The sequence below is a fragment of the Terrapene carolina genome, unplaced genomic scaffold (genome assembly GCF_002925995.2).
Source record: "Terrapene carolina triunguis isolate 2854851 unplaced genomic scaffold, T_m_triunguis-2.0 Scaffold210, whole genome shotgun sequence".
NCBI lineage: Eukaryota > Metazoa > Chordata > Testudines > Emydidae > Terrapene > Terrapene triunguis.
In genome coordinates this window covers 49,368,687-49,395,725 of record NW_020664561.1, presented here as the reverse complement: position 1 = coordinate 49,395,725, position 27,039 = coordinate 49,368,687, and the positions used below count along the sequence as shown (strand labels likewise).

The 27,039-nt window shown below is 41.1% G+C and overlaps 1 protein-coding gene across 1 annotated transcript in view; it reads right to left on the bottom strand.

Moving 5' to 3' along the window:
- LOC112115958 (protein wntless homolog) overlaps positions 1 to 27,039 on the bottom strand; it is a 54,612-nt gene that overhangs the window by 720 nt on the left and 26,853 nt on the right. Inside the window, exons 2-11 of the mRNA XM_024213203.3 lie at positions 24,813 to 25,085; positions 16,954 to 17,078; positions 11,161 to 11,322; positions 9,708 to 9,844; positions 8,765 to 8,933; positions 7,443 to 7,540; positions 5,979 to 6,042; positions 4,788 to 4,931; positions 3,004 to 3,087; positions 278 to 431 (exon numbers count right to left, since the gene is read on the bottom strand). Coding sequence (XP_024068971.1) covers positions 278 to 431; positions 3,004 to 3,087; positions 4,788 to 4,931; positions 5,979 to 6,042; positions 7,443 to 7,540; positions 8,765 to 8,933; positions 9,708 to 9,844; positions 11,161 to 11,322; positions 16,954 to 17,078; positions 24,813 to 25,085 — 1,410 coding nt within the window. The remainder of the gene's footprint in view (positions 1 to 277; positions 432 to 3,003; positions 3,088 to 4,787; positions 4,932 to 5,978; positions 6,043 to 7,442; positions 7,541 to 8,764; positions 8,934 to 9,707; positions 9,845 to 11,160; positions 11,323 to 16,953; positions 17,079 to 24,812; positions 25,086 to 27,039) is intronic.

The following is a 27,039-nucleotide window of genomic DNA, read 5'->3' as shown; positions in this document are numbered from 1 at the left end:
TTCCATGATTCCTTCAATTCATTTGAAGAGAAGAATGTTCCTTTGCAGTGGTTTCAGTCCAAACAAACACTGTTACATGAGCTAATGCTGGAGAGCCACTGTGCTACTGAAAGATATTCCAAGGGAAACCAACTGTAAACTCAGTAAACAAAACTATTTAGTTCCATTCCTCAGTCTTGTCTTTCACTTCCTCCACCACAGCTACACAATGCAGTCCCCAGACTATTTCAAGTTAGTATTGATATGCAATTAAGAGCCACACCAAAGCCCAGTTTACCATTTGATTGATCTTCACCATAATTCTTGTGCGATGGAGCATATAGGAACATAAGAGCGAAGACGTAGAGGTTCCACATCCCATAGATGCCTGTGAAGAAGGCACTGTTCCCCTGTACTGTGAAGTCCCCCCATTTCCAATGGCCTTCAGTCACCTGTCCACAAGAAAGCAGAGATTCAACAGGGACAGATAGGTTAGGAGAATCCTCCTATGATGAGCAAGTACATGTTTCTAAGAGCAGATACAGAGAAATTTGAAATTAGACAGAATTAAGCACATGGACAATTCATGTCCAGACAGCAAACACATGGAAGTAAAGTCTATACTAAAAAGTCTCTTCCCCTGCCACTAATCTATAAGGCTTGGCACCTGCAACAAGATTTGTATTAGAAACTTTATTCATCTTTGGTTTGTTTTTTAAAAACTAACAAAATTTATCTCAGAACATTCAAGTTAGATCATTCCAGTCATACAAGATTATAGTGAGAGGAGAATTATAATCGAGCAGTACCTGGGAGACTGGCTACATCTGGAAACTTTAGAGGGTCTATAAATAAACCTTTTATAGAAGAAAACAGCATGAATAATGCAAAGAGCTAATGGCATCCAGCACGTCTCTGCTTCTGTCTTACAGCAGAGACCTATGGCTGATAGCATTAGCTCCAGATATAAAGAAAGACAGGAGACTCTATGGAGAGTTAAGAAAACAGTCATTTAATATTAATATTTTGAAAACAATGAAATGCATGAGCTATGCACCTTAAGACTGCCTTCCCTTTTAAAAGCCAAATTAACAAGTCATCTGGGGCCATAGCCTACCATTGACTTTAAAGCAGAATTCCCTATAGAAAATGAGGAGCTCTGCTTTAAAGAAAAAGACAGTGGCAGAACATAGCCTTTAAACAAACAAAAATACCAAACTTGATGAAAGTAGCCAGACAAAATGATTTGCCAGATTTGAGGTAGAACTTCAAGCCAATTGCTTCAACTGAACAGATTTTTAGATCAGAGTCATCTTACCATGCCAATCAGACTATGGCATTGTTTTCCATAAGCAAAGGGAACGCAGCTGCTAGATTCTCTAATATAGTATGTCTGAGGGTACTTCTGTGCACGACTCAGCAGAAGTGCTTACAAGTAAAACTGGCAAGAAAATAAAATCCCTTCCTGTGAAAAATTTCACTTTTTGAAAGTTTTCATCACAAGCAGAAATGAAACATCCAAAATTTCTCACAGGAAAGGATTTCAAGAAAAACTTCATTTTGCTTCTCCCAAAACTGAATCTTTTAGCTGCCCATCTGGGAGGCTCTCATCAATTTTGCTTTCTGCCTGCAATGAAACTGACCCACTCCTCCCAATTCCTGCAGCCAAAGAACTGGGCCTGTCAGTCCCCCCCACCCCAGTGACTAGCTGGGGAGTGGTCTTTTCAGTTTCCCCTATAGAAAAGAAGAGAAGAGATTCTCCCCCGCGCCCCCAGCAAAACTGAAATTGTCCTACAACTGACATTTTCCTTAGGAAAAGAGTATTACTCTTTAGAAAATTCGGACGAAAAAGTTTCAGAACAGCTCTACTTTCAAAGTAGAAAGGCGTTTGACTATTAACTTATAAAGGTGTATCCATTGTATTTCTGCAACTAAAGCCTACATGTCTATATACAACTGTGATTGCCACCTTCTATCAGACCAATAAAACGTCTTAACACTGGAAAGTCATTTTGGGAGGCTGTAGTCCTGGGAACTGGTCAGGAGAGTGAGGGGGCTTATTCTCAGAGGAATACTGTGGGGTAGACCTTCAGGAGGGTGCATGGGGTTTTATCTGTGCAACTTAAAACATAGCCCAATATACTATATTTTTATTATAATTGTATATCCACATATCTATCTATAGGCTAAATCCAAGTTCAGAGGGAAGACACACACACACCCCTACACCTTCCTCACGCCCAAAAAACTGTTAAGAGCATTTAAGATTGCAAAAATCAAGTACTCAAAAGTTAAATGCCAGAATTAAAAAAACCACACACACACCCAGACAAGTTCATGGAGGATAGGTCCATCAATGGCTATTAGACCGGATGGGCAGAGATGGTGTTCCTAATCGGTTGGGCAGAAGCTAGGAATGGGCAATACGGGGTGAATCTCTTGATTACCTGTTCTGTTCGTTCCCTCTGGGGCACCTGGCATTGGCCACTGTCGGAAGACAGGATACTGGACTAGATGGACCTTTGGTCTGACCCAGTACGGCTGTTCTTGTGTTCTTAGAATTAAGGTTGCCTATGCAACCTCAATTCGGCCCCCTTGTGAACATGCATTATGACAGTCTATAGTTGCATACTCACATATTAGAGATTTTCAAAGAAAAAGATCACCAGAATTTTTTAAACACATGGACAAACCACCCTCCCCACCCCTTCATATTGCAAATGGTTAAACCATTTTGGCTGAAATGTAAAGGGGGGGGGGGGGGAGAACAGGGAAAAAGCTATCCTGAGGCAGACAGTATGAAAAATTTCAGCCCAAACAGTTTAAGTTTGCCAAAGTCAAACAACTGAAAACAGGGTCTTATAATGGGAAATATCAGGCAGCCTTAATAATAAGAGGATACCAGCCCCGCCTACAATCTATGCATTCCTGTGTCCTCTGAAGTAGGATATAGCCAATATCTTGGCTACCTAGGAATCTGGATACTGCACTCTATCATACCAAGTTTGGTTTCAGCACACTCACCTGACTGACAATGAAGAAGATGATCGTCATTGCTGCACAGGCCAGAGTGATGAGCATCAAGAACTTGAACCTAAAAATCAGCCCCTATTAGAGAGAGACAGAGAGAGAGAGAGAGAGAGAGAGAGAGAGAGAGAGAGAGAACACGAGAACACTGGTTACCGTAACAGAACAGACAATCCCGTTTAAAATTTTTAGCTTCTACAAGATGGAAGCTGGAAAAAAGATTAGTCCAAAACCACAAAACCTACAACCACCCACTTGCTCCTTTGTCCTGCCCTGGTGACAGCCGATATTCTCTGTTCCCCACATGTCTGCATTCCTTCCAGTTACATTGAATGGGGTGTAGAGATCTTGACTGCTACTGCTATCCATTATGTTTGCTTCTGTAAAATTAAACTGATTTACTTAGAACTAATGTGAAGGAGGCACTTGAGTTTAAGCAAAAAGGTTTCATTAAATTAACAGCACATTTGATAGTCTGTGGCTTCCTTGCTAAATCAGATATGCTTTCTTTCTAGAACGTATCTGTGATGAGGGTTTGCTAGGTTATACCAGGAGTGATCTATCTACTTTACAAATGTTTTCTGTTTCTGTAAGTGTAATGAGTTTGTGAGGAGGATGCAAACTTTCCCAATCTAATTTCCTGTGGCTGAGAATTTAAGGCGACTAAATGAATGTTAGACTATAGATTAAGGACATCAAACAAATGACATAAGACCTCCAAACCATGTGAATTTATCATAGACTTTGCTTTTTTTAAATCTGTTTTGAATTTAACAAAGATGGATTTTAGTTGTGTTAGTTTGGAATCACAGTGACTCAGGCATCTTGGGGGAGTGTGGACATTTTACAAAGTTAGTTTGTGCAGCAGGTGGGCTGAGGGTGGCAAGACTGAAGTCCTCAGGGCAAGGACTGTCTTTTTGTTAAGTGTTTGCACAGTGCCGAGAGCAGTGGAGCCCTAAGCTCTCCTGTAACACAAATCCATAATACTTGTGCCGTACTTTTAACTCAAGAAAAGAGATGAAAGAAGAGCTAAGACTTCAGGGAAACGTCTGCAAAAATACAGATTCTTTTATTGGAACAAGTAATGTGCCTTTCAATGAGTCACAAACGACCTGATTAGACATGGAGTTTGACTCATCAGAACATTTTCTACCAAAGTTTTATGGACACACAAATCTTTATCACCAAGAAAACAACAGGCATTCTTGGCTTGACTGCAACTCTATTTGGGCTCCTCCTTCTGCTCTGCAACAGCAATTAAAGAGGAATGAGTACAGCTCTGACCAGAGACAAATGTGGTCTAAGGAGAGGATGGCAAGCCAGAAACTCCTGATCTTTTATCCTGTTCCGATGCAAACTCTCAAGTGGTTTGGGCAAGTCACATGAGTACCCTGCATCATTTTCCTCATCTGTAATAATAATGCTTTACATCAGTAGATCTCAAAAGGTTTTACCACCGGGCCACACCACTCAGAAGATTAAAACAGCTGATTGGGAGTAAATGCCTACGAGTACGTTGTGCGGGTTAGTGTTTGTAAAGTACTTTGAAGATTGAAAGCATTAGTGGGGGCTAAACATCAGAACAAATGAAAAGTTTATTGCCTTTTTGTGAGCTGACATTAGGGTGGTTTTGGCAGCATGAGAAAGCTGTTTTCTAAATTATGGAAAAAGCTAATGAGGGTGGATACAGTTTTTCTGGTAGATCACCAGTCGCCTTTTTGGAATACTAAAGCAATGAGCGCATGCACATGACAACTTTAATCCAACAAGGGTTTTCTAACCTCATAATGAAGCCTGCGAGCCTTGCTCATTGCTGGGAGGCTGGATTGTTTCCCACTAATGTTTCTGAACACTTGAAACACCATGAAACACAAAAACAGGAAGTAGAGGCAAAGGCAGATTCCTGCAACTATAATAAATGCCATCTGAGCAGTAAAGTTAAGGGAACAACTACTTGACAAAGCAGGAGATTGAAGAAAATATTATTCAGGTAATTAGAACTTTACAAAAGCAAACTAATTATCGCAATAATCCTAATTCAGGCTTCTAGTGTGTATTCAATAGAAGCTTCCGTCTGAGTGAGGGTATATGCTTCACGGTCCCTTCCCCCAGCTCAGTCCCAGAGCCAATGCTTCAGTTGTTCCCCAAACACTTAACATAGTGTTAACGAGGATAAAATATTAAAACTCCTGCAGGCTAAAAAGGCTAAGCTGGAATTGTCACTTCTGCTCTGCTGGTACAAAGAGACGGGGCTTAGCAGAGAAGACAAGAAGTAATAACCAACCAACATGCGATCTTGGCGACTCTGCAAGAGGACTGGGATGCTGGGGAAGTGAAACTAATCACATTACCTTATCTTAGCCTGGTAATAAAAATTAAATGCCGCTGAAAGCACTTCCAGCGTGACCAGGCAAATTTAAAAAGCAATTTGTATAAATGCTGTAGGACCACGCTTCCAAGTGTCAGCGATGAAATGAACTGCCCCAGAGAAAAAACTGCTCTAGTTCAGACCAGGAGAGGGAATAGCATAAAGGGTGCAATTTAGACAGGGTTCAGAGAGGATAAGATTTTTTTCTAGAATCACTAATACTCAAACCCTAACTCAAGATGTGCCATTTCCTAGACTTTCTGCAGCTTGAGGCAGATGCTCATTTTTCTAATCACTTCCCTTATCTCAATACTAATCTCAAAATTAATTCTTGCAGCAAAAATCTACATGCTGCACTAATATTTTTAGAAGTGTCCCCCTATAGAGCCATAAAGTTGTTCATTCAAAGGATACTCTGGATCCTCCACTATATTTGAGTCAGAAACCAATTTCCTAGTCCCATTTTACTAAAGTGAACAGGCTTTTCATCAGGTTCAATAAGTACTTTGAGAAAGTGAAATTTGTAGTTACTAAAAATGTATTTCTCACTCCAAAAACCTAATACAAAATAAATGCTACTGCACAAAAACAGATAGAAGGATACAGCCAGCTCCGTGCCAACATCTGTGGTCCAGATACTGTAGAATGGATTTTTCAGTTGTACCCCTCTAAAAAATAAAAAAAATAAATAAAAAAAAAAAAGAATTCAGGGCAATCAGAATTCATGTGCAAAGAGTCAAAAATACCGTAAAATACACATTCCTATACATCTAACTTAACAGTTTGGAAAAATGAGTCATGTTATTTTGTAATTTGGGAGTGTGTTTGGAGGTGGGTGGGGAGACTTCAGTTTACATTCCAGTGGACATGTAATCTTACAAAAACTGTTTCAGCACAACTTCACAGTACTATAAAAGGAAGGCCAAAGGAAAAGCCTTCTTGTCTCTTTGCAAGAAAAATGGTGAAGCAAATGGTTGGACAGTTGCTGTCAGCATTGGGGCAGACTGTACCTTGCTTGTCCAAAGTGACTTGCATCAGCTATGCAAGTGATAGCATTTTTAAAATATGTATTGTTTATGGTGTCAAGCACACTAGCTGAGAAGGAATTCTCGTCACTTGCACAGTATTAAACCTCCTTTTCAATTATGCAGAATTATGATGACTCCACATTGCTTCAAAAAAAAAAAAAAAAAAAGTGTTTGTTGGAAATGTATAGGATACATGTAATAAAAATCTTCCATGTAAATGTTAAGACAGGAAAAAGGGATGAAACTTTCATATATAAGAGACTGGACTAACTTATGTCTTGATACACATACCAATGAAGTGATACTGTAAGGAATTGTATTTTAGCCCACAATGGGTACAGAGCTGGATAAAATCCTCATTTTACACACACACACACACACACACACACACACACACACCCCTGCATTTTCATCCTGAAACTCACCTCACTGTTCCAGTGCAGCTTTCTGAGATTGCTCAATATACCCTTTGAACTACAAGTCAAAAACATTTTTTTGTCCTGTAACAGGTAATATTTCCATGCGTTGTGAACTTATATGGCTACGCAGGCAAAGAGCTACCTTTTATCTCTTTCTCTCACTTTCAGTCAGTCATTTTCCAGTAAAAAGTCTGCATTACTTAAATGTAATCTGATCTGGAAGGGAAAACTTGAATTGGGGAAATTGCTACTGGGATGTCTAAGAAATTGACCACTGGGCTTGGAGGAAATTGAGTTATAAAGGGGGCTAACGACTTGAATATCTAGTCTGAGGAAAAGGGACTTGCCATTCCCTTCCCCAAAAAGCACAGAAAGGTGGCTGGTGAATACCAGTGTTGGCAGGGGGAGACCCAAATGGTCTGAAAAGTGCTAAGCCTTTGTACCAACTTTTCAATCCTTGTCTCAATAAAGCTATTAGAAAAAGGCAAACCAACATGGACCCAGTGTAAAGATCAATTGTATCCAAATAATTGCCCCTGTAAGAAGAGGACAGCACCTGAGATCAGAGCACAATCGTATTAGCACTACAGAGTGTAAGAGAAAAAAAAAAGTCTCCATTACCTCTCGCACATGTCAAAGATGAAAAGGCAGAAGGCACCAACAGCTATGGGCCCAACCTGTTTCCAATATCCAGAAAGATGATTTCGTTCATTTTGATCCTAATGAATCAAGCCATGGAAAAAAGAAAAAAGTGACTGAATTATGCACCCAGTGAGACGGATAGCAAAGGACATTCCTAAGTCAAGAAAGAGGTTACTTACTAGGTGCTGTTTTGAGTCACCTCTGTGCATTTCCATGGTGGGATATGGCATCCCAGATTTTGAGCTGCATAAGTTCATTGGGAAGCCAGGTTCATTGGGGATACATAAAAGAGCTTGAGAGGGAGACATCATTGCCCTCCCCAGAGGGCCCTCCAGAACTGCTCCACCCCCCTGCCCTGAGCCCCCTGCCACACCCCAACCTCCTGCCGAGTCCCCTTGTACACCCCGCACCCCTCCAGCACCCCAACCCCTTGCCCTGAGCCTTCTGCACTCTGCACCCCCTTCCACACCCTGCACTCCAACCCCCTGCCCCAGCCCTACATTCATGGCCCTGCATACAATTTCCCCACCCCAGTGTGGCCCTCAGGCCAAAACGTTTGCCCACCCCTGCCCTACCCTACATATGGGAATGCAGTCCCTCCCCATCCCCCGCAACGGCCTCTGTTCATTCTCCCAAACCACACAGTACTGATGTCAGACTTCTGTGTAGAGGGAAAGGTGGGCAAGTAGTGGGAACACACAGAGGTGACTCCCAAAGAAGAGTTACTGATAAGTAACCTCTAAGCTTTGAGGGCATCTGTACATTTCTATTTGTGGGATATTAGCAAGCAGTGTGTCCATCCGGAGGAAAGCAGGTGAAGAGTTCTGCTAAACTTAGGGCTTGTCTATGCGGTACATTAACAGGCAGTAGGGAACTTTAAGTGCCCACCAGCAGCGTCCACACAGGCCAGTTAGTGTGACACATGCTGGTGTGATCTAGAATTTACAGCCCACTGGTGTGGGCTAAAGCACCATGTAGCCAAGCCCATAGATTAACACTGTTCTGCCAGTCTGGCATTGGAGCATTATGCTATTTCCAAGGAAGAGATCGGATGAAAAATGTGCATAACACTCCAAGTTGTTGCTTTGCAAATATCCAGTATCCACCAGAGGAGCTTGTCTAAGGCAACCACTGATGCTGCAACTGCTCTTGGAGAGGGTTTGTAAAACCAGGAGATGCTTTGATATATACATCTAAACCAGTGGGAAAGTCTGGCTGGTAACTTTCTCCCTATATGCTACGAACAATTTATTGGATTTCTAAAGGGAACGAGATACTCTTTACTCTATAGTCACACCCACCATCATATGCTCGCCACAAAAGATTATCCAAAATGACAGAAGCATGGCATAGAAGATTCCTTGTCGAATATCTCCAAAGAGCAACATCCAAGTCCAGTCAAATCCAATGGAAAACCACTCTACTGGGATATTTATGAACGTCATGGAGATCCCAAGAGCAAAGATCACCCTGGAGAAGCAGACAGAACAGAATCCCTTTCCATTTCAAAGAAAGGACCAAGAGGACTAGGCCAAAGGAGCTCAAACTTCATGAAGAAGTAGAGGTTTCCTCCTTTTTGCCACAATACCTTCCTGTTCGCCCACCCACATAGCAGTCCTGTTATCCCGCCTCCACAGAGACACTGTTAATGAAGGGTGACTCAGTAACTGGCAAGAAATGTATCCATTTCAAAACAAAGCCCATGCTCAGGAGTCAAAATGGAAAACCAGTTGCTGTTTTCAAAGGACTGGTTGGGCAGTCAAATTCTTATGGTGCTAATCCTACACATGCACCCACAGTCAGAGGGGACCCTGATGCAGCAGCCTAGCGTATTTCTGCCATATTAGGAGATAGAGATCAGAATTTGGGGAACTGACACAGAGGGTACAGACACTGTCTGCTACACAGCCCTGCAGGGGCTTCCCGTGTACCACCAAAAAGTTTTGGGAGGCAAATTCTGTGGCTCCATGATTGCTGTGAGAGAATGGCAGAAGGGTCTAGTCACGCACACATAGGAGGAATGTATCAGCTATGCAGACTATTGCAGAACAAAGACTGCAACAGAGGTTCAAGAGCAGCTCTGCTGCCACATTGGCTTGGCTAAGAGTGGGGAAGGAAGGAAAATGGATCCACAGGGTTGGCAATCTAGCACATGGCCAGTTTACCCAGGCTTTGCATGAGGCATACATTTTGGCCTAAATCTTACAAGTTGTCTGGATCACAGCGAGTTACTCCTCTACTCACTTTTCCAGCAGGACAGGAGCGCGTGTCATCATCGTGATCCGTCTCCAATACCAAACCATGATGATGAAGATGCTGGGCGTGAGGAAGGTTTTCATTGCAAACCACACCTTTGTAAAACCTCCATTTTGATGGATACTCTGAGGAGACAAGTTTAAACATGGCAGCTGTACAATATTTCACTTTCCTTATTTACAGACAAGATCAGATTTGCATTATCCTGTTATAGTCACAGGGCCTGACAGAAATTGCAATAGTCTAAACTACAACCACTTAATATTAAAGAGCATTGCTTGTGAAATGCACAGCTGAACTGTTGGACAAAATGGAAAGAGCTGTACACTGCTGTTTAATGGGTGTCCTGACCATTCAGTCCAAGTAGAATTTTTAGGACTCCTGATAACTAATGCAAATATTCCACCACTTCAATTTCCAAATAACCAGAAATTGATAAAAAACAGATTCTTATTACTGGTGTTTGATAGGTATATTTTTGCATACCATTTAATCAATGAAAGTTGCCATGCATTTAAACAAAATTAATTTATTCTAACATGAAAATTAGTCAACTTAATATTAAATGCAGAATGAGGATATACATGATGGAAACCCCGATAAATACTCGGAGCTAATAGGCAAATTGATCATTGCTCCAGAAATAGCGCCGCTCAAAAGCCAAAAACAGTGAGAGGAGAGGGACTAGCTCTACTGCATGAAATGGTGGTAAACAGGAGAACTATTTAGGCTCTCAGCACCTTGATGGACAAAATTATTTAAGACTGAAATGAGGCAGAGACAAGGACACATAACACATTTAAATTAAAATCAAAGGTGACATGATTAAAGGGGTTTCCTCTTCAAGTGCTATTATTCCAGATCTCTTATTTCCTCTCATCCCTTATTTTAAGTTCTATGCCTAAAGTGGCCATGTGATAGGAGGCATATTTTTCCAGTTAAATTAAACTCTGATCCAAAGCCAGACTGTAGGCAATAGAAAAATGTTAGTCAGGCATAATAAAATTGCCTGCTTCTGGAGTCAGTCAAGGAAGCAATTACCAGTAGACCAGAATAGCAGTGAATTATCCCACTAGTGTAGTCAGCATGGTGGGAAAGGGGAGGGATAATAGCTAGAGAATAGTAATAGAAGAGATCCAGTGGGAATTGCATTGACAATAAGAATCATACAAGTTTACTGACCTTAGACAATAATATCCTCATTATATTCTTACTAGGGAATAGAGCAATTGGCAATTGTGGTTTTGTACAGAACAGCAAAACTCCTTCCCATTTCTCTATCAGTCATGGGTTACTTTACCACAGCAAAATCATAAACCCAATAAAAGGTTGGATTCTACAAATATCTTCCCACCTTTGACACAGCAGTGAGTCTACATTAAACACCTACTCTAGAGACGGGAGCCCAGAGTAAAGATAGAAATGAGACATGCACACTTACCACCAGGCGAACATCCTTTATTTCCCCAATTCCCACATTAATTAGTTTCCTTTCATTCACAGGGAGTCGAATGTTGAGGAGGTAGAATTTGTGAGCCACAGTTCCAATTTCCATGAAATGGAGTGCATCACAGTCATAGTGTCGGCCTTCATGCTCTATGGTCTAGCGGAATAGTAGAGAGAGGGAAAATGCAAAGGGGTCAGCTTTGATCACTTTTATTTGGACTTCAGAGATGATAAATCGATAGTTGTAAAGCAGCAACTAGTCCTTCCAGGGACTCTAATTTGGAGATGTACAGCACAGACTTAGTTTCATCACATCCCAACCTTTCCCCTTTTAGGGAACCAGGAAGTACTAATAAATATAAAAAGAAAGCAAATCCACATGGAGAAGCAGCTCAATTTATATTTTCAGAGACAACTGGTTGATACATAGTGATGAGAACATGTTGAGCCCTTTTCTTCCTGAACAGTGACAGTTTGCCTCAATACTATAGCTTTTGCCAGTTTTAATCCGTGGCCAAAAAGAAGTTCATGGGTGTCACTATGCTATAGCTACTCAGAACTTCCTGTGGTAGCAAGGGTAGGTTACAAATAATCTTGGTCTGGCTTTTCCGAATGGAGATAAAGGAGACTCTCAGTTAGCAGAACAGGGCCTGACACATGGTTGAACAGTTCCAGTTCCATCCAGTAGAGTTTAGTGGTGCACATTAATGCTGCAATTAACTGACTAGTTTAGTCAGTAATATCAGTACTGTTAAATTATTCCAATTGTTTCACAGCACAGATCACTACAATCCAATCAAGTGTACTTAGGCATGTTCATTTTTAAAGTTATTTTATTGTGTAGCAGTTTTAGAATGTAAGTCATGCATTTTTAATGTTCAATTTTCACACAGAATGACTTATAAATAAGTACCGGTAGTGAATAGAGTAAGTAAGAGAAATCTGATTTAGACCCCTAGATGTAAAGTCTGTAATTGATATTTAATGCATTAAGCATTTAGACAAAAAAATGTAAGCAGGAAGTAGTTATGCAGCATCTAATATTCAAATATCAGATGCTAAGCAGGGATAATAGGTCTAATCAATTAACCAGCATTGTTTGTCAAACTGCCAGCAAAACCCTATTAATAGATCAATTACTGCTTAATATTTATCAGGGTAGATTGATTTAAAAAAAACTATGCTTTTCACTTGGTCACTTAAATCATGCTTAAAATAACTGATTTTAATCAACCTCTCCATTTGTACTTCAGTTAATTTTCTAAAGAAAGGTACATTTTCATTGGTTGATATAGCCATTAAAACATGTTTATTTACAATTAGAGCCTTTACATTAGACTGGTACTTTTTTGCTACCTAGGAGGATAAACAAAAGGTATATAGTTATAGTGTAAGCACTTATATAGGTTGATATTTTTCAGATTTTTAGTATGTTAGAAAATGGTGACGGATATATTCCTTATTTACTGGACAATTGAAGTTGTACTCATGTGTGTTGATCTGCATTAGGGTGGCTATTGGAGTTTCATTAAAACAACTGCACAAAAAGTGTGCTTTTATTAAACAAAAACAACCTTAAATGTTTTGGATACATAATCTTCTCTTATCACAAGATGTTTCACATTTACAACTAAATGATTTATTAAAGGAACAGAGGAATTAGCTGCAGTAAGTGAATCAAAACTATTTCAGGTGAGCCTGGGAAAATTTTCAAATATGCTTAAGTGAAAGTGTCTTGACCTTAACTTCCTACTCACCTGAGGGGTTGCTCTATACTAGAAAGTTAGGTCAACCTAGATGCATTGCTTAGGGGTGTGTAAAAGTCACACCTGAGAGACAGAGTTAAGATGACTAAGCCACACAATGTAGACAGCACTTCAGATGACCTAGCTACTACCTCTCAGGGTATGTCTTCACTACCAGCTGGATCGGCAGGCAGCGATCGATCCAGCAGGGAAATCGATTTATCACTTCTAGTCTAGATGCGATAAATCAATCCCCGAGCGCTCTCCCGTCGGCTTCTGTACTCCAGCTCGGCGAGAGGCGCAGGCAGAATTGACGGGGTGAGCAGCAGCAGTTGACACCACGCTAAGTCGATCTAAGTACGTCACCTTCCACTACGTTATTCACATAGCTGAAGTTGCTTAACTTAAAATCGATCCCACCCCGTGTAGACCAGGCCTCAGAGGTGGATTTACTTCAGCAACAGAACCCTCCCTGCTGTCACTGTAGTGTCTCCACTGCCACGGTACAGTGTTTCTAGTGTAGACATACCTACCCGTGGTCTCATTTTCAAGAGACTGTTTTCAAAGTTTTTCAAAACTTAACTAGGAGATCTGATCCCCTCCCTTGTGTTTTTATTCACAGCCTGGAAGAGACAGACAAGTTTTCCTATTTTAACTCCCAATTGATTTTTCAACCTCACAAGAATTAGTTCACATGAAGAAAATACTCTGTGCCTGCAGAAGAGACTATTGCTGTCAAAAGCTGGTTTAGAACTTCAACGAACTATGGTTCCAAGTGCTTGGCTAGTGATTTAAATCAGTTAAGTGGTGTGACTTTCTTTAAAAGATCAGCAGCAAACATTCACTGCTTGAATGGCTCATCTCCAGCCCTTCAATTTATTATGGTTGGCATGATTGATGGGTGAATATTTAGATGCCGATGTCATAGTAATATGATCTTCAGCAGTTAGGCATCTATCCTGATACTCTGGTTCAGAATATTTGCAAGAAAATTAAGTGCTTAATCCATCCACTTCTTTACTGCCTGAAAACAGCATCAGCAATACAGCAACACTTTTTATTTCCATAGCCTTGGGTAACTGCAGAAACTGAATATACTGAATCCCACCGCTTACATTTTCCCTTACATTCGACGTTGCCTACTTTGGCTGTGATAGTTCCATCTATTTTGCCATGCTTTTCTTCATAACTTGTCATCGGAATGGGCCAGTTCTTAACAAACAGCTGACCGAATTCCATCATACATCTTGGGGGAGAATTAGTTTGCATCCTCCTGCTCTCTTCAGTGAAGTTGAGACAAAAGTGGTTGTTATGGAAGTATCTTGTAATTTCAACATGATTTTCCTTTATTCCTAGATTTGTACTTGGCTAAAAGATGCCTCAAATGAGCACTGCACCCATATGTCAAGTTTCAGGTTCCCTTTGCTATCTTATCTTTGCGATGTTTGCAGCATTGACTGTGACAAAGCTACACACTTGAATTTTTGTTCAGCTTGTTACAGCTTCATGAGAAACTAGATGGGCTCATTGAATGATCCTGATGAGAGGATATATGATGGTGTTTCCTGGAATCAGAGGCCAGGTCCCAATGCCTGCGATGACTTTGCCTTGTGCACAATAACGCAGCCCCAGAGTCCTCCACAGGATCACGCCCTTAATACAGTACATGATCTGTTTGTGCCACATTTATAAAAAACTACCTCGAAAGTTAGAATTGGGGAAAAATATCCTTCATATAGAAAAGAAGACTAACTCAGAGTTTTAGATGGAGGTTCCATCAGGGATTCAGCATATTTAAATAATAGTTTAGCCTTAAAACGTATTTTGTATTAAATTCAGATTTCGTTTTAAAAACAGATTTAAAAAAGTTTGATTTTTTCAAAAAATTTTATCGACCCTGATATTTACCACTTTTACTTAAATACAGTTATTTTATGCATTATTCCTGCTTATATATGCAAAGTGGCCATTAAATATAAACTCAATACAATCCCTCAACATCCTCAATCTCTGCCCCGCAGTCATTCTTTACCCTTCTCCTTAACCTCTCGCTCTCCTCTGGCTCTTTCCTCTCACAATACAAGCATACTTTAGTCTCTCCCATCTTCAAAAATATCCTTGACCCCACTTGCCTCTCCAGCTCCTACTTCATCCACCCCCTTCATCCCCAAGCTCATCAATCAGATGTGCTGTCTACAAGCCCTGCAGGGAGTGTCTCTTCCAATTCCATTCTAGAACTTCTCCAAGAAAGCTTCCACCACTTGCACTTCACTGAAACAGCTCTCAGTCCTCTAATGACCTCTTCCTACCCGAATTAGAACTGATTCTCCATTCTCAGTCTCCTTGACCCATTGGCCACCTTCAAGAGGAGCAGCATGGTTAGCTATGCTGAAGTTGTTGTCCTGTCTTGTGACTCCGTCCTTTCCAGGTTCTCCCTCTCTCCGATCAGCCTTCTGCATGTCATTTGAAAGATCCTTTTCCAACTTCAGGAGGAGGGAGGGAGGGTGGGCAGGTCCCACAGGGCTTTGCCCAGGTCTTTTCCCTCTATATCTTGCCTCTTGGAACTTGCATTTGTGAATGAGTGAGATTGCCACCATCATTTCTTTGCTGCTGCTCTCTCTATTTTAGAGAGTAAAATCTTAGCCTCTCTTTCAGACATATCCTCATTGGACTTCCAGCTGTCAGCTTAAGCTCAACATGACCAACACAGAGTTAAGCACTCTAGATAAACACACATCCTCACATCCAGGCTACGTTTTGTCAGTTCTTCCTGTGTAATATCTTGAAGATACAGCCTCTCCATCCGCACATCTAAGATTCTTGTCCAGATCTTCAAACACCCTCTCCACTGCATTTGTCAAGGCCAATCTTGCCCCACTTATATCCATTCAAAAAACACTGCTGCAAAGGTCATTTTCCTGACTCATCATTTTGTCCAAATCACCCAGTATTTGCATCCCTCGCTGGCTGCTCCTTTTCCATGCATCAAACGCAAGAGTACTTGTCTTCACTTTCCTAGTCAATTCTGCCAATTGCCAGCTTTTGATGCCCATGTGTTCAGTTTTTGAATGAACACCTTCATGCTTTCTCCCCACACTGCTTCTTACTCCTGGAAATAGTTCCCTACAAACACCTGCAAAGCTACCTCATTGATCTCTTTCAAATTCTTAGTTAAAGCTCTCCTTTGCCATCAAGCCTACTCATACCCACAACCTCCAAAACCACCACCCAACTTGACAATGGACAGTCAGCTGGTACAACACCACTGCCGATCATGTTAATACTATCTCATTATTTCCTGGTGCTTCCCCCATCCGTCTGTTACATCTACCAATTATTTCTGGTCTTACAGGGCTGTGAACTGAGGCAGGGATTAACTTTTTGTTTTGTGTTTGTACAGCACCCAGCACAGTGGGGCCCCGGTCCCAAACAGGACTCTCGTACACGAATTCAACCACCACCATGGATGTGATTTGCTGCAGGAAATGCCTTTTCAGACTCCTCACCAGGAGCACAAAGAGCTGGAGTCACAGTTATCTTCCCCCAAATACTAGAATCACAAAATGGAAAAAAAAGTTACCTTTCCTTCTCCTTCCCACCTCCCCTACTATTACTCAACCTCAGGTACCCACTCACGCAACCGACCAAGTCACAATTGTTAGTCGTGTCCACAACTCCTTATTGTAGTAGGAATCTCCCCCCTCCCCCCCAAACAAAATTTTGTTCATGACACTTTTTCCTTCCAGAACATAGTGATTTAAACAAAATCAACCACCACCATTATTTCTTAAAATAGACTTAAAAACGCATTACAAATCAATGTAGACCCCAGGATTAGTGACGACTTGGGATCCCAATTTCATTCCTTAGAGAACACACACAGTCACTCTTGCCTTGGAATCTTTGAAATCCGATTTTATTGGCACCATTCCCCTCTGCAACTCCCATCCACTTACTGTACACCCAACAGAAACCTGGTAATGCTGAAAGCTGTTAGAATTGTGTCCAGTTGCAAAGAACTCATAGAAACCAGCAATACCTACTTTTGGAGAGGCAAAAGAACATTTTAGCTTTCGGGTCTCTATCGCATGTGCCATTTCTTTCCATTCACTGAACATGTCATCACGATAGGCCAAGGACACATCAAGCGTAACTTCTGCATTGTCTTCTGCAAGAGTAACAACCAAGCTTATTATGAAAGGAGCAGTATGCAACAAAAAAGGTGCAAGAATAAATATTTCAGAACATATAAAGGATAAACTGATTTACATATGGTGATAGAAATCCCTCCATTCCGACTCATATGGATATTTACCCTCTATAGGATGTTTATCTGTTCTCCAGTAGGAGTCCTAGAAGTCCAGGGTGACCAATCTTTATTGGTCATGAGTGTTGGGTATTCTTTTCTATTCTTGCTAACTTGTAGTCTTATGTAACACCGGTCCTAGGGCACACACATGATCCAGCATCCTATGTCAAGGCTCTGCTGCCTCATGACTCCATGACCGCAATTGAATTTGTATTATAGTGATCGATGAAATCAGAACTCACTCAATAACGGGCCCTACCCCACTTCCTGTGTGTGCAGGAGCTTATATTAAGTATTGTAAGATAGAACATGTTAAAAAAAAAAAAGCCACCTTAAATGGACATTCTCTTCTGCTTTTCTCCCACTGTTATTCTTTTCGTGTCCATTTTCATCATTTCTAATGTCTTTCTCAGAAGATAATCTTTCTTCACTGCACACTTCGAAGCAGATGCAGAAAGTGCACAGGCCTGGAGCAGTAGTAGTTCAAAGTACAGGTTACCACAAACAGCATCTGCTTTGAAATTCCCTAGAAGTGGAAGGTGGCATGGTTGCCAACAGACCAGATCAGAAATCTCACCACGTGATAAGTTGCCATATGCATTCCATCTAGTCTACCCCATTGAAGAGGTTTAGAAAGGCCATTTATATACAAACCATGAACAGAGATGTTGTGCAAAAGGGATCTCAAAACAAAAATCCACCTAATCCCACCTCACTTATATAGTTCACATGGGAGCAGATTGACAAGGAACTCTGCACTCAACCTATTCTTTTGAATCTCTGGCCCCAACCATGGATGCTGTGCTCTTTTGAGAAACTGGCCTTTACAGTTTACAAAGGATGATATTTCAAATCTACAACAGAATAAGAACAGATTCTTGAAGCTCTGCTTGGCCTACGCATGTGTCATCTTTTTCAGAGTTATGTTTTTGTTGGGATTATGTAATGGTACACTCATACAGAATGCTGGGAAGGGGTGTGGATGGGTTTGTGGTTTAGACTTGCTATTTATAGTGTGTTTGGAGGTGGCTCTCTCAAGCTTTAATGTGGACGCCAACATGGTTTTTTCTGAGCTGTTTTTGTCGCATGTGTGATCTGTGTCTTCCAGATTGATCAGGAGTTCTGATACCCCAGAGCCATCTTTGCATTAGTTAAGCTTCCTTGAAATATGAATACACGAGCTCAGGTCCACTGTTTTAGCGTTTCAGCAAATAATGGCTAAATAGTCCAGTCAAACTGGGCCCCAAAAGCCCACCCACACACCCCATTTTACAAAACTATAAAAACGGGACTATTCAGGACTTCATTTTTGCAAACTGTTCCCACTGGAACTGAAGTGGTTTTTAAACACTAAAACACTGCTGCACTATCACTGGTCATGAAAACCAGAAAGCAAAAAACTAGTATATTTTTGTCCAAGCCAAGAAAAATGCCAAAGAAGTAAAATCCAGAATATATTTGACTTTTCAAGTTTTCAGAGTTTTATTAAGCAATAGTCTGGGATTACTCCACCCATCAGAGATGCAACCTGACTGAAGTGTCCCTTCAAAATTGACAAGAACAGAAAGGTTCTTACACACCAATACAGTATAAAGAAAAAAAGACTTGGATTCCCCACCTGAGTGCACTAATGACTCCTTTCACTGAAACCAGCTATTTTTGGGGGAGAAAAAAAATTAAATTTCTGCTACTTTAACCGTGAAAGGTTTGTAACTCTACCTGTATTGGCTATACTAACACCCTTAGACAGTTAACTGTTCTTTCATACTTTTTGTTCAACTGGATAACATTCCTGATGTTCTTGCAGATAAAAAAACCCAAAACAAAAAACAGGAACCATGTATATAGTTAACATACTGTAGCATGGTGTGGAAATTGGAGCAAAAGCAGACACCACACTATGTTTGGCCACAAGACAAGGGAATGGTTTTAAAACTGGATGTCAGACACAGGTCTCAATAGTCAACAAGACAGATCATTGGAGGAATGAACAAAGACTCCCCATCAACATATTACTCGCTTCTTGTAGCGCCCAATACACAGTATGTGCTTTCTAAACAGAAAGAAGGCACAATATCGGTCCTGAGGAACTTATACTTTAAGTTAGAGAGGTGAACTGAGAAAGGGGCACTGGAAAAAGATACAACGTACAAAGGTAGTCAAAATTGTGTTTCTTTGGTTAGTTGGTATAAGTTAGTTGCCTATGAGGAATTTAGCATGGCAAAAAATTGAGTCTTCAAGGAGGGATTTAAATATAGAGGGTAGGGACCTTGCAGATGAAGTCACAAGAAATATTAAGACCTCTAAACAAAAAGGTCTCACCCAACTGGCCCTCTCATATTCCATGAAGGGCTCATCTTCTGGTGGTCTTTTGTCTTCTCTACTCCTGGCTTTTGGGTGCCCCCACTCCAGATCCACATGGAGTGCTCTTTGGGCTCAGACAGCTGCAGGATGGGAATAGAGCCCATTCAAGATAGCGCCAGGTACTTTTAGGGATGACAATAAGGAGCCCATCCCCCAAAACATATTCAGAACCAGGATAATAGGCAACACCTTCAAGGCTTTGGAGAGGCAGCCACACATCCTTCTTATAAAAGGGAATTAAAAAGAGTCATGTATCGGAAGGGAAAGGTAGAGAGGAGTGGAAGACGGGGTAGTATCTTCTTCATACTGGAGGTAGAGAGAGAGACACCAGGAGAGATTTCTTATTCAGCGGGAGAGAGAGAGAGAGACACACACACACACACACACACACACACACACACACACAAGGTGCTGCTGAGTACCCATAAATATATTCAGCTTGTCAAAATATCAATGTTCAGGGAGTTAGTTATTCAGTTTCTCCATGTTGCATAGAACTCTCCAGTTTTCAGAACCATGTATGGCTGCAAAAAACTGAGGTGGGTGGGGTCACACACAAACATGGTATCCGCCACCTCCTTTAGTGTCAAAACAGGAGACTGGCCAGGCACCTATAACAGGCTACCGTATATAGTTAAGATTCAGATTAAGCATGTGTAGTTGCGAGGGTTTCCCTTCCACTTCCCCCACTGCATGCTCAGACTAGATGAACCTTCCATAGATGCACAGGACACTTGTGCACAAAAAAGGTGGCTATGCAATTCCATTGTCAACGTAACAGGATGCTGTATGGATAATGGAGATTTCAGATTTCACATCCTCATATAGCACCTCAGTTGTCAATACCAAGAGGTGGTGAATAATAATCTCACCTGCCCCACTGGATTATTTTGAAACACTCTCTAAATGAGAAAATAAACTTGTTTATACAGTAGGCAGTGTGCCAAGGAGGATTGTCTCCTGGTACACACGTTCTCCTAAGGCTTCCAACCAGTCACAGACTTCTCCATGACAGTTTCATGGACATCCATAAGGTAACTCAGGTCACAACTACAAGAGCCCTAAAGAAAGACGATTTAGCTCTCCTTGCATTCCCCATGTCACAGCTCAAGATGTCTGGGATTTTGAGGCTAGAGATTCAAAGGCTATGAGCTTTCACCCAATTCCCTTTAAACTGTTAGTACAGATATCTTCACTCACAAAAAACAGTCTAAAAATAGGGAAGTCATTTCACAGAATGACAGGTCTGTGCCAGCTGCATACTAATAGAACAACCTGGAAAGACACTAGCAACTAGGAAAAACTGTCAGTTTTTGCATTAGCAGACAGCTAACAAAGGATGGAAGTACAAGCCAGCCAACCTAGGAAGAGAAAAGGGCCAGCTCATACAAATCTCAGTAGGAGCATACAGGGCTAGACGGGCTATGGTGTGATCTCCTTCAGAAAAAAAGAAGTGGTGATGGTAATCTTTTCCTCCATGCTGACAATACTGGAAACTTAAGTTATTCGCATCTATTAGGATTTTTAAGATTCACTTAAAATGTGTCTCCTCATCCTCCCCCCCCACCCCCAATTTTTTTTTTTTTTTTTTTAAAATTAGGCTGAAAGTGGTTTAAGCCCTTCACAAGACACTTAGGGAATGTTATAGGTAAAGTCACGCCATTGATTTTCCGTGTAATAAAATGCTGCTGCCACCACCTCCTGCTTATAAAGCACGTCATATACAGATTTCAAATATTTTCCTCATTTTATACACGTTGAAATGGAGGCAGAGATGTCAAGTGACTTGGCCAAGTTTACAGCAGGAGTTGGGAATAAAACCAAGTCCAAGTTCACTAAGTGTGAATAGAAGTAAATCAGTTCTCTGCATAAGAGGTTAAATATAAAGCAGTCTGAGGAGGAGTGCTAATGTTCATTATTACAGATCAGTGTACAATGGTCCAGTCTTCCAGGTAATGTACAAGAGGTGAAGCTTGATAAACAAGAAAGTCCTATGTCCAAGGTGGTACAGCAGACAAAAAAAAAAAAAAAAAAAAAAAAAAAAAAAAAATACTGTGTCCAGTGATACAGCACATTACCTCTCCTTCATGAAGCATTCAGCTATAACCAATGTGGTGGTGGCGGCAAGATGTGCAGGCAGTTATTTCTATTACTTAAGACTAGAGAGGACTGAGGATTGGAAACTTAAGTTGAAGGACTTAAATTACGAGAACAACAGATAGAATCTAATGCAAATCTATTAAGCAAGTAAAAGAGGATTTAAGTCATTGTTGGAAGTGTATCCAACTTGGAATATTACCTGCTGAAGGCAAAGTTACTGCCGAAGGATCAAAAGGCCAGAATACATGAAAGTTTAGAAGTGCATAAGTGCAGGCAATGGCTGGGCTAAGTTGAGGCATATGTACTGTAGGTCAGCCAAGAAACAGTTGGTTTGAAACCAGGTGTTATATGGTGGAATGAGCACTGATGAGCTGAGTGGCATTTTACCCATTCCAAAAAAAAAGTTTCCAGTGTTCTCCAACTCAATGACAGGAATAAGATCTAATTGCACAGTAATAGAGTAACACTTCAAGTTTCAAAAGAAGCCTTTTGTGCTGACTCTTAAACAAGCGATTTCTTGTGGTCAGAAACCAGATCACCACCAATGCTCCCCCCCTAATTCTACCTCACTTTCAAGGTTGCTGGCAGCCAGCTAAATGTCAGATTACTGCATACAAACATTCCCTCAGAGAGTGCCATCCATCGTCCTGGTAACTAAGCTCTTTCAACAGCTGTGTTATTGATGGAGACTGGCCAATGTTATTCACACAGAGCATTTGTTTCATACAGCTTATGTGAATGAGACTTATTGCACTAAGATAAGACTGGAATTCTATTTGCAGTCGTTACCTGCTTGACCAATTAAATGAAATATGCATGGCGTATTTCAGTAGCCAAATACAGACCATTTTAACCAGTTCAGACTTCTTTGGCAGATTTCTCCATGCTCCCCATCTTTTGCAGAACAGTCAAACTGAGCAAGAGCATTTGTTGTTTTCAGTATTTGAGTAAACATTGCATTAAAAGGAATAGTCTGTTTAGACCCAGAAATTAGCCTTTTTTAGAGAAAAGCCAAGCTCAGGCAGCTTTCCATGTGAGTTGACAGACATAAGAGCAAACTGCTTTTTCTAAGTATCTGGATCCTTATCAAAGACCTAAAACACATTTATAAAGATGTGCATGAATAAGGCCTTCCTTTCTTCCAAAGGGTGTAATACCAGCATTCCTGAAGGCATATTTTAGGGCTACCCAGTTTGTGTTGCTTTGAGAAAAATAAGCCATCTTACACAGAGTCCACTTGGGGCCACAGTGTCATGACCAGCATTTCATTCTACCACAGGAAAGCCCCTGTTTAGTCAATGACCAAGTTCTGAAGTTGTTTGACTGACATACATGCCTGACTCGTGGTATTCTAGTCAGTGATGCCTAGTGAGCAAGCAGAGTAATACTAATTAAACTGTGGTAGAACTATGACAGTCTCCCATTATCCTTGCCCTGTGGCTCAAGTGGCAAAATTTAGAACTTGAACTGGTCAGAGGAAAAGCCTACATCAAAAACAACATGAGTCACTGCAACCTTGTCACTGGAGCCCCACCCCCACCAGGCAAATATTGTATACATACTCCCTCCCAGAACCCTAATATCAGATTCCTCAAAATAATCCAACTCTGCTAGAAAATTTGAGTACAAAGAATTATTGCAAATACACTTTTGTTCAGCTCAAACAGCTTGCAGACCACTAGTGAAAAGAGGTCCTGGCTTTTGCAGTGAAAACTGAAAACCAGTTTAAGCAAGCATCATAAAGTTACAGGGTCACTGCTGAGTACAGATGAACATCCCCCTTATCTTTCTCTGGTTTTCTGATGGTGCCTATGCAGATTTCAGTAGCCTTGAAAAGCTACTTTATAAATGCAAGGGATATGTGCTCACTAAAAGAAAAAAAGTGTAGATTTAATACAGTTGATTTTAGCTTGGTTAGGAGTACTGCTGATTAATTTGTAATAACACTACATAATAATTTGGGACATGGATCTTAGAGGAGTGACTTCCAAACGGTGTCATAATGGAAATCAATCATGCATTTTACCATTGCGAAGTCTTTCAGAATGAGCCCTTATAGGTGGGGCCATTCCTGGTTATCATCCAAAAGTGTAAGGCTACTACATCCAGTAACAGAAAGGAGAGGATAGATTCATGTTCATTTCTGTTTTAATCTTACTCTTGTTGAGTGATCTCAAGGTGACGTTCAATCATATGAAAGAGTCCACTCCATATTTGTGCTCGCAAAACTGAGGTTTGGAGGGTGAGGGAGTAAAGAAAAAGGCCATTTCTGATTGCAGATCAGAATTATGCTTCAGCATTCTTTGTTGGGAGGGAGAAGAAGAAGAAGAAGAGAGTTCCTTATGCTAGCTTTCCTTCCTTTAACATGCTAGAGCTGTCCCTTCCCCACAATTTATTTTTCAAGGAGAAGGGGCCTCCCTAGCTCACACAAAATTTTAAATAACTAACTGACTATTCTTTCCACTGACCATTCCAGCACTAGCATACTGCTTAATAGCCCATCCTGTAAAATGCTGCACGTCAGATTAAAATGTCACCATCTTGTTAGCATCACTACCCCAGTATAGTTTCTGGAACTTTAAAAAAAAAAAAAAAACACCACACACTTTCTCCCATGCAGAGGGAGATAGTGGACCTCAACTAGTGAGCTTTGTTTTATGGTTCAAATCCTAGTTCCACTAAGTCAGTGGATTGTTGCCAGTGGACTTCAGTGGGAGCAGTATTAAAGCCCAAACAGCTTGTTACATAGTAGGATCTGGCAAACGGGGATTTGGAGAAGACATTGCTCTTACCAGGGTTACTCCCTTTTGTATTGTTGGGGGATATTTTGATTTTTCTATGATTAAATACATTTTATACACTGTAAATAATCCATAAATTGACAGACCTTCAGGACATTAAAATTCTCCTTAAGATGATGGTTTCAAAAGGGAACAGTGTTTATACGTTCTCACTGTTAGCACGTACCCCAGCTAGCTCAACTTTGTCTATAGAGACAATTAAAATACATTTTATTTAACTATTTTAAGAGATTTAACCCCCCACCCATACACACGCACACATTCATTCTATGGTCAACGTTTTGTTGTACTGATCAAGCATTTTGGGGGATACATACAAGTGACATACTTATCTCATTATTTTTCTTGAACGCAATGTCCAGCTGCAGGATAACAAGTATGAACTGGAACCAGGGACTCATCTCCTTGGTGGGGAGGGGGATGTGAACAGCAAACACAATGTCATTGGCTTCTATTTGTCTGCTCATTGCCTCGTCAAGATCTCGGATCCTCTCACACTGGTTGGGTCCCCAAGGCATTAGCCACTTGGTTTTGTGGTGGTTTTTCCGTACATCTACACATTTTATTGACATGTAGTGCATAGCCGTAGTGGGACTTGGAGCTGAAATTGAAACAAGCCATATTTTTAGAATCTTTAACATGTTACATGACTAACTGTTTATGAAACCAGATTATCCTCAACCCCAGAGAAAAGTACAGGAGACAAGTTACATCAGGGCAGTCATGGCTATTAGCCTTTTTAAAATACTTTAGGAATCCTTTTAATGTATGCAAGAAGCAACACAGTAGTTAAGTAAAGAAGTTTCTAGGTGAGAAAGTTTTATCCTTGTTCTACTGACTAGGCATGCCAGTGGCACTTTGCATCACATGGTGGAGTAGCCACTGTGACCATGAGGGCCACTTTTAATGAAGACCAACCGGAAGCGAGGTGCAGAACGTAGCAAGTCTATCCACTGGATCAGGCAGTGTTGTCCAACTTATGGCCCTTCAGAGTGACTAAAGAAAATGTGGACTGAAAAGGCATTCTATAAGCTGTATCAGTTGGTACATGGCATAGTGGAAGAACTTGCATAGGTGAATGTGCCACCTATGCATTTCCAGCTTCTTTAGCAGAAAGAGGCAATTACAGATTTTCAAAACCTAGCCTCTTTTCTTGTGCTTGTAATTATTTGAGACAAAGAACTAGCTGGAGGCTCATATTAGACATATTGTTGTCTAATAACTTGCACATCTAGGTACTTGTCCAAGGAGATTTCTAACATAAGGGAGGCCAGGATGAGGCATCATAAAAAAAACAAAAAGCCACACATCCCAGCTTACTTTATCTAGCTAGAATACATATCGCTCCTAGCTCTTACATGCAAAGCCCTTCCTTGCCTTTAGCCTTATTTCTGCAGAGAGAAATTTGAATGCAAGTGGTTTTTAAAATTGCATCAGCATGATTTAGCCAGCTGAATGGATGGAGCTTGAGACTAGACACCATTTGGCTCCATCCACCCCAGTTGGTTAAGCCATGTTAACACATTTTAATCTGAATTAGTTTTCAAAACAGCACTTATGATAACATTACTACTTCTGGATTAACTAGTGACTTCCATTCATGGCAGCAGGTCTCTAATAGACACCATCACTAACAGGAAATTTTGATAGATGGGCTTTACAAACCAAGAGCAAAAGGGTTTATTGCGCTTTTTGTAGCTTGCTAGAAATGCCACCTTAAAAATCTTTGGTCTGTGAGGCTCCCAGTCTTTGCAGTCACTAATTCAAGTTTCTACAGTTGTGCCATACTTGCTTCCTGTGCAGCTGGGGCCAGAGATCTCATTGTGGCCCTTCAACAAGATTTCACAATTTCTTTTCACAACAGTTAGCAACTCGGCCCTGGTCTACACTAGAGAGTTAGGTCAAATTTAGCCACGCTAGGTTGATTTTATAATGGATGCGTCTACACAAGCAACCCTGTTCCGTCGACCTAAAGAGCTCTTAAAATCGACTTCTGTACTCCTCCCCGGCGAAGGGAGTAGCGCTAAAGTTGACCTTACTGGGTTGAATTTGGGGTAGTGCGGACGCAAATTGACGTTATTGGCCTCTGGGAGCTAACCCAGAGTGCTCCAATGTGACCGCTCTGGACACCACTTTCAACTCTGATGCACTAGCCAGGTACACAGGAAAATCCCCAGGAACGTTTGAATTTCATTTCCGGTTTGGTCAGCGTGGCGCGCTCAGCAGCACAGGTGACCATGGAGTCCCCCCAGAATCGCTCCATGCTGGAGCTCGTTTGCGAATGGGAGACACTGGATCGGATTGCTGTATGGGGAGAAGAATCTGTGCAGGCAGAACTCCAATCAAAAAGAAGAAATGCTAATATATATGCCAAAAATCGCACAGGGCATGATGGACAGAGGCTTAGGGACACACAGCAGTGCCACGTGAAAGTCAAGGAGCTCAGGCAAGCCTACCAAAAGACAAAGGAAGCAAACGGTCACTCTGGGTCAAAGCCCCATACATGCCGCTTCTATGATCAGTTGTGTGGCATTCTGGGGGGGGGGGGGGGGGGG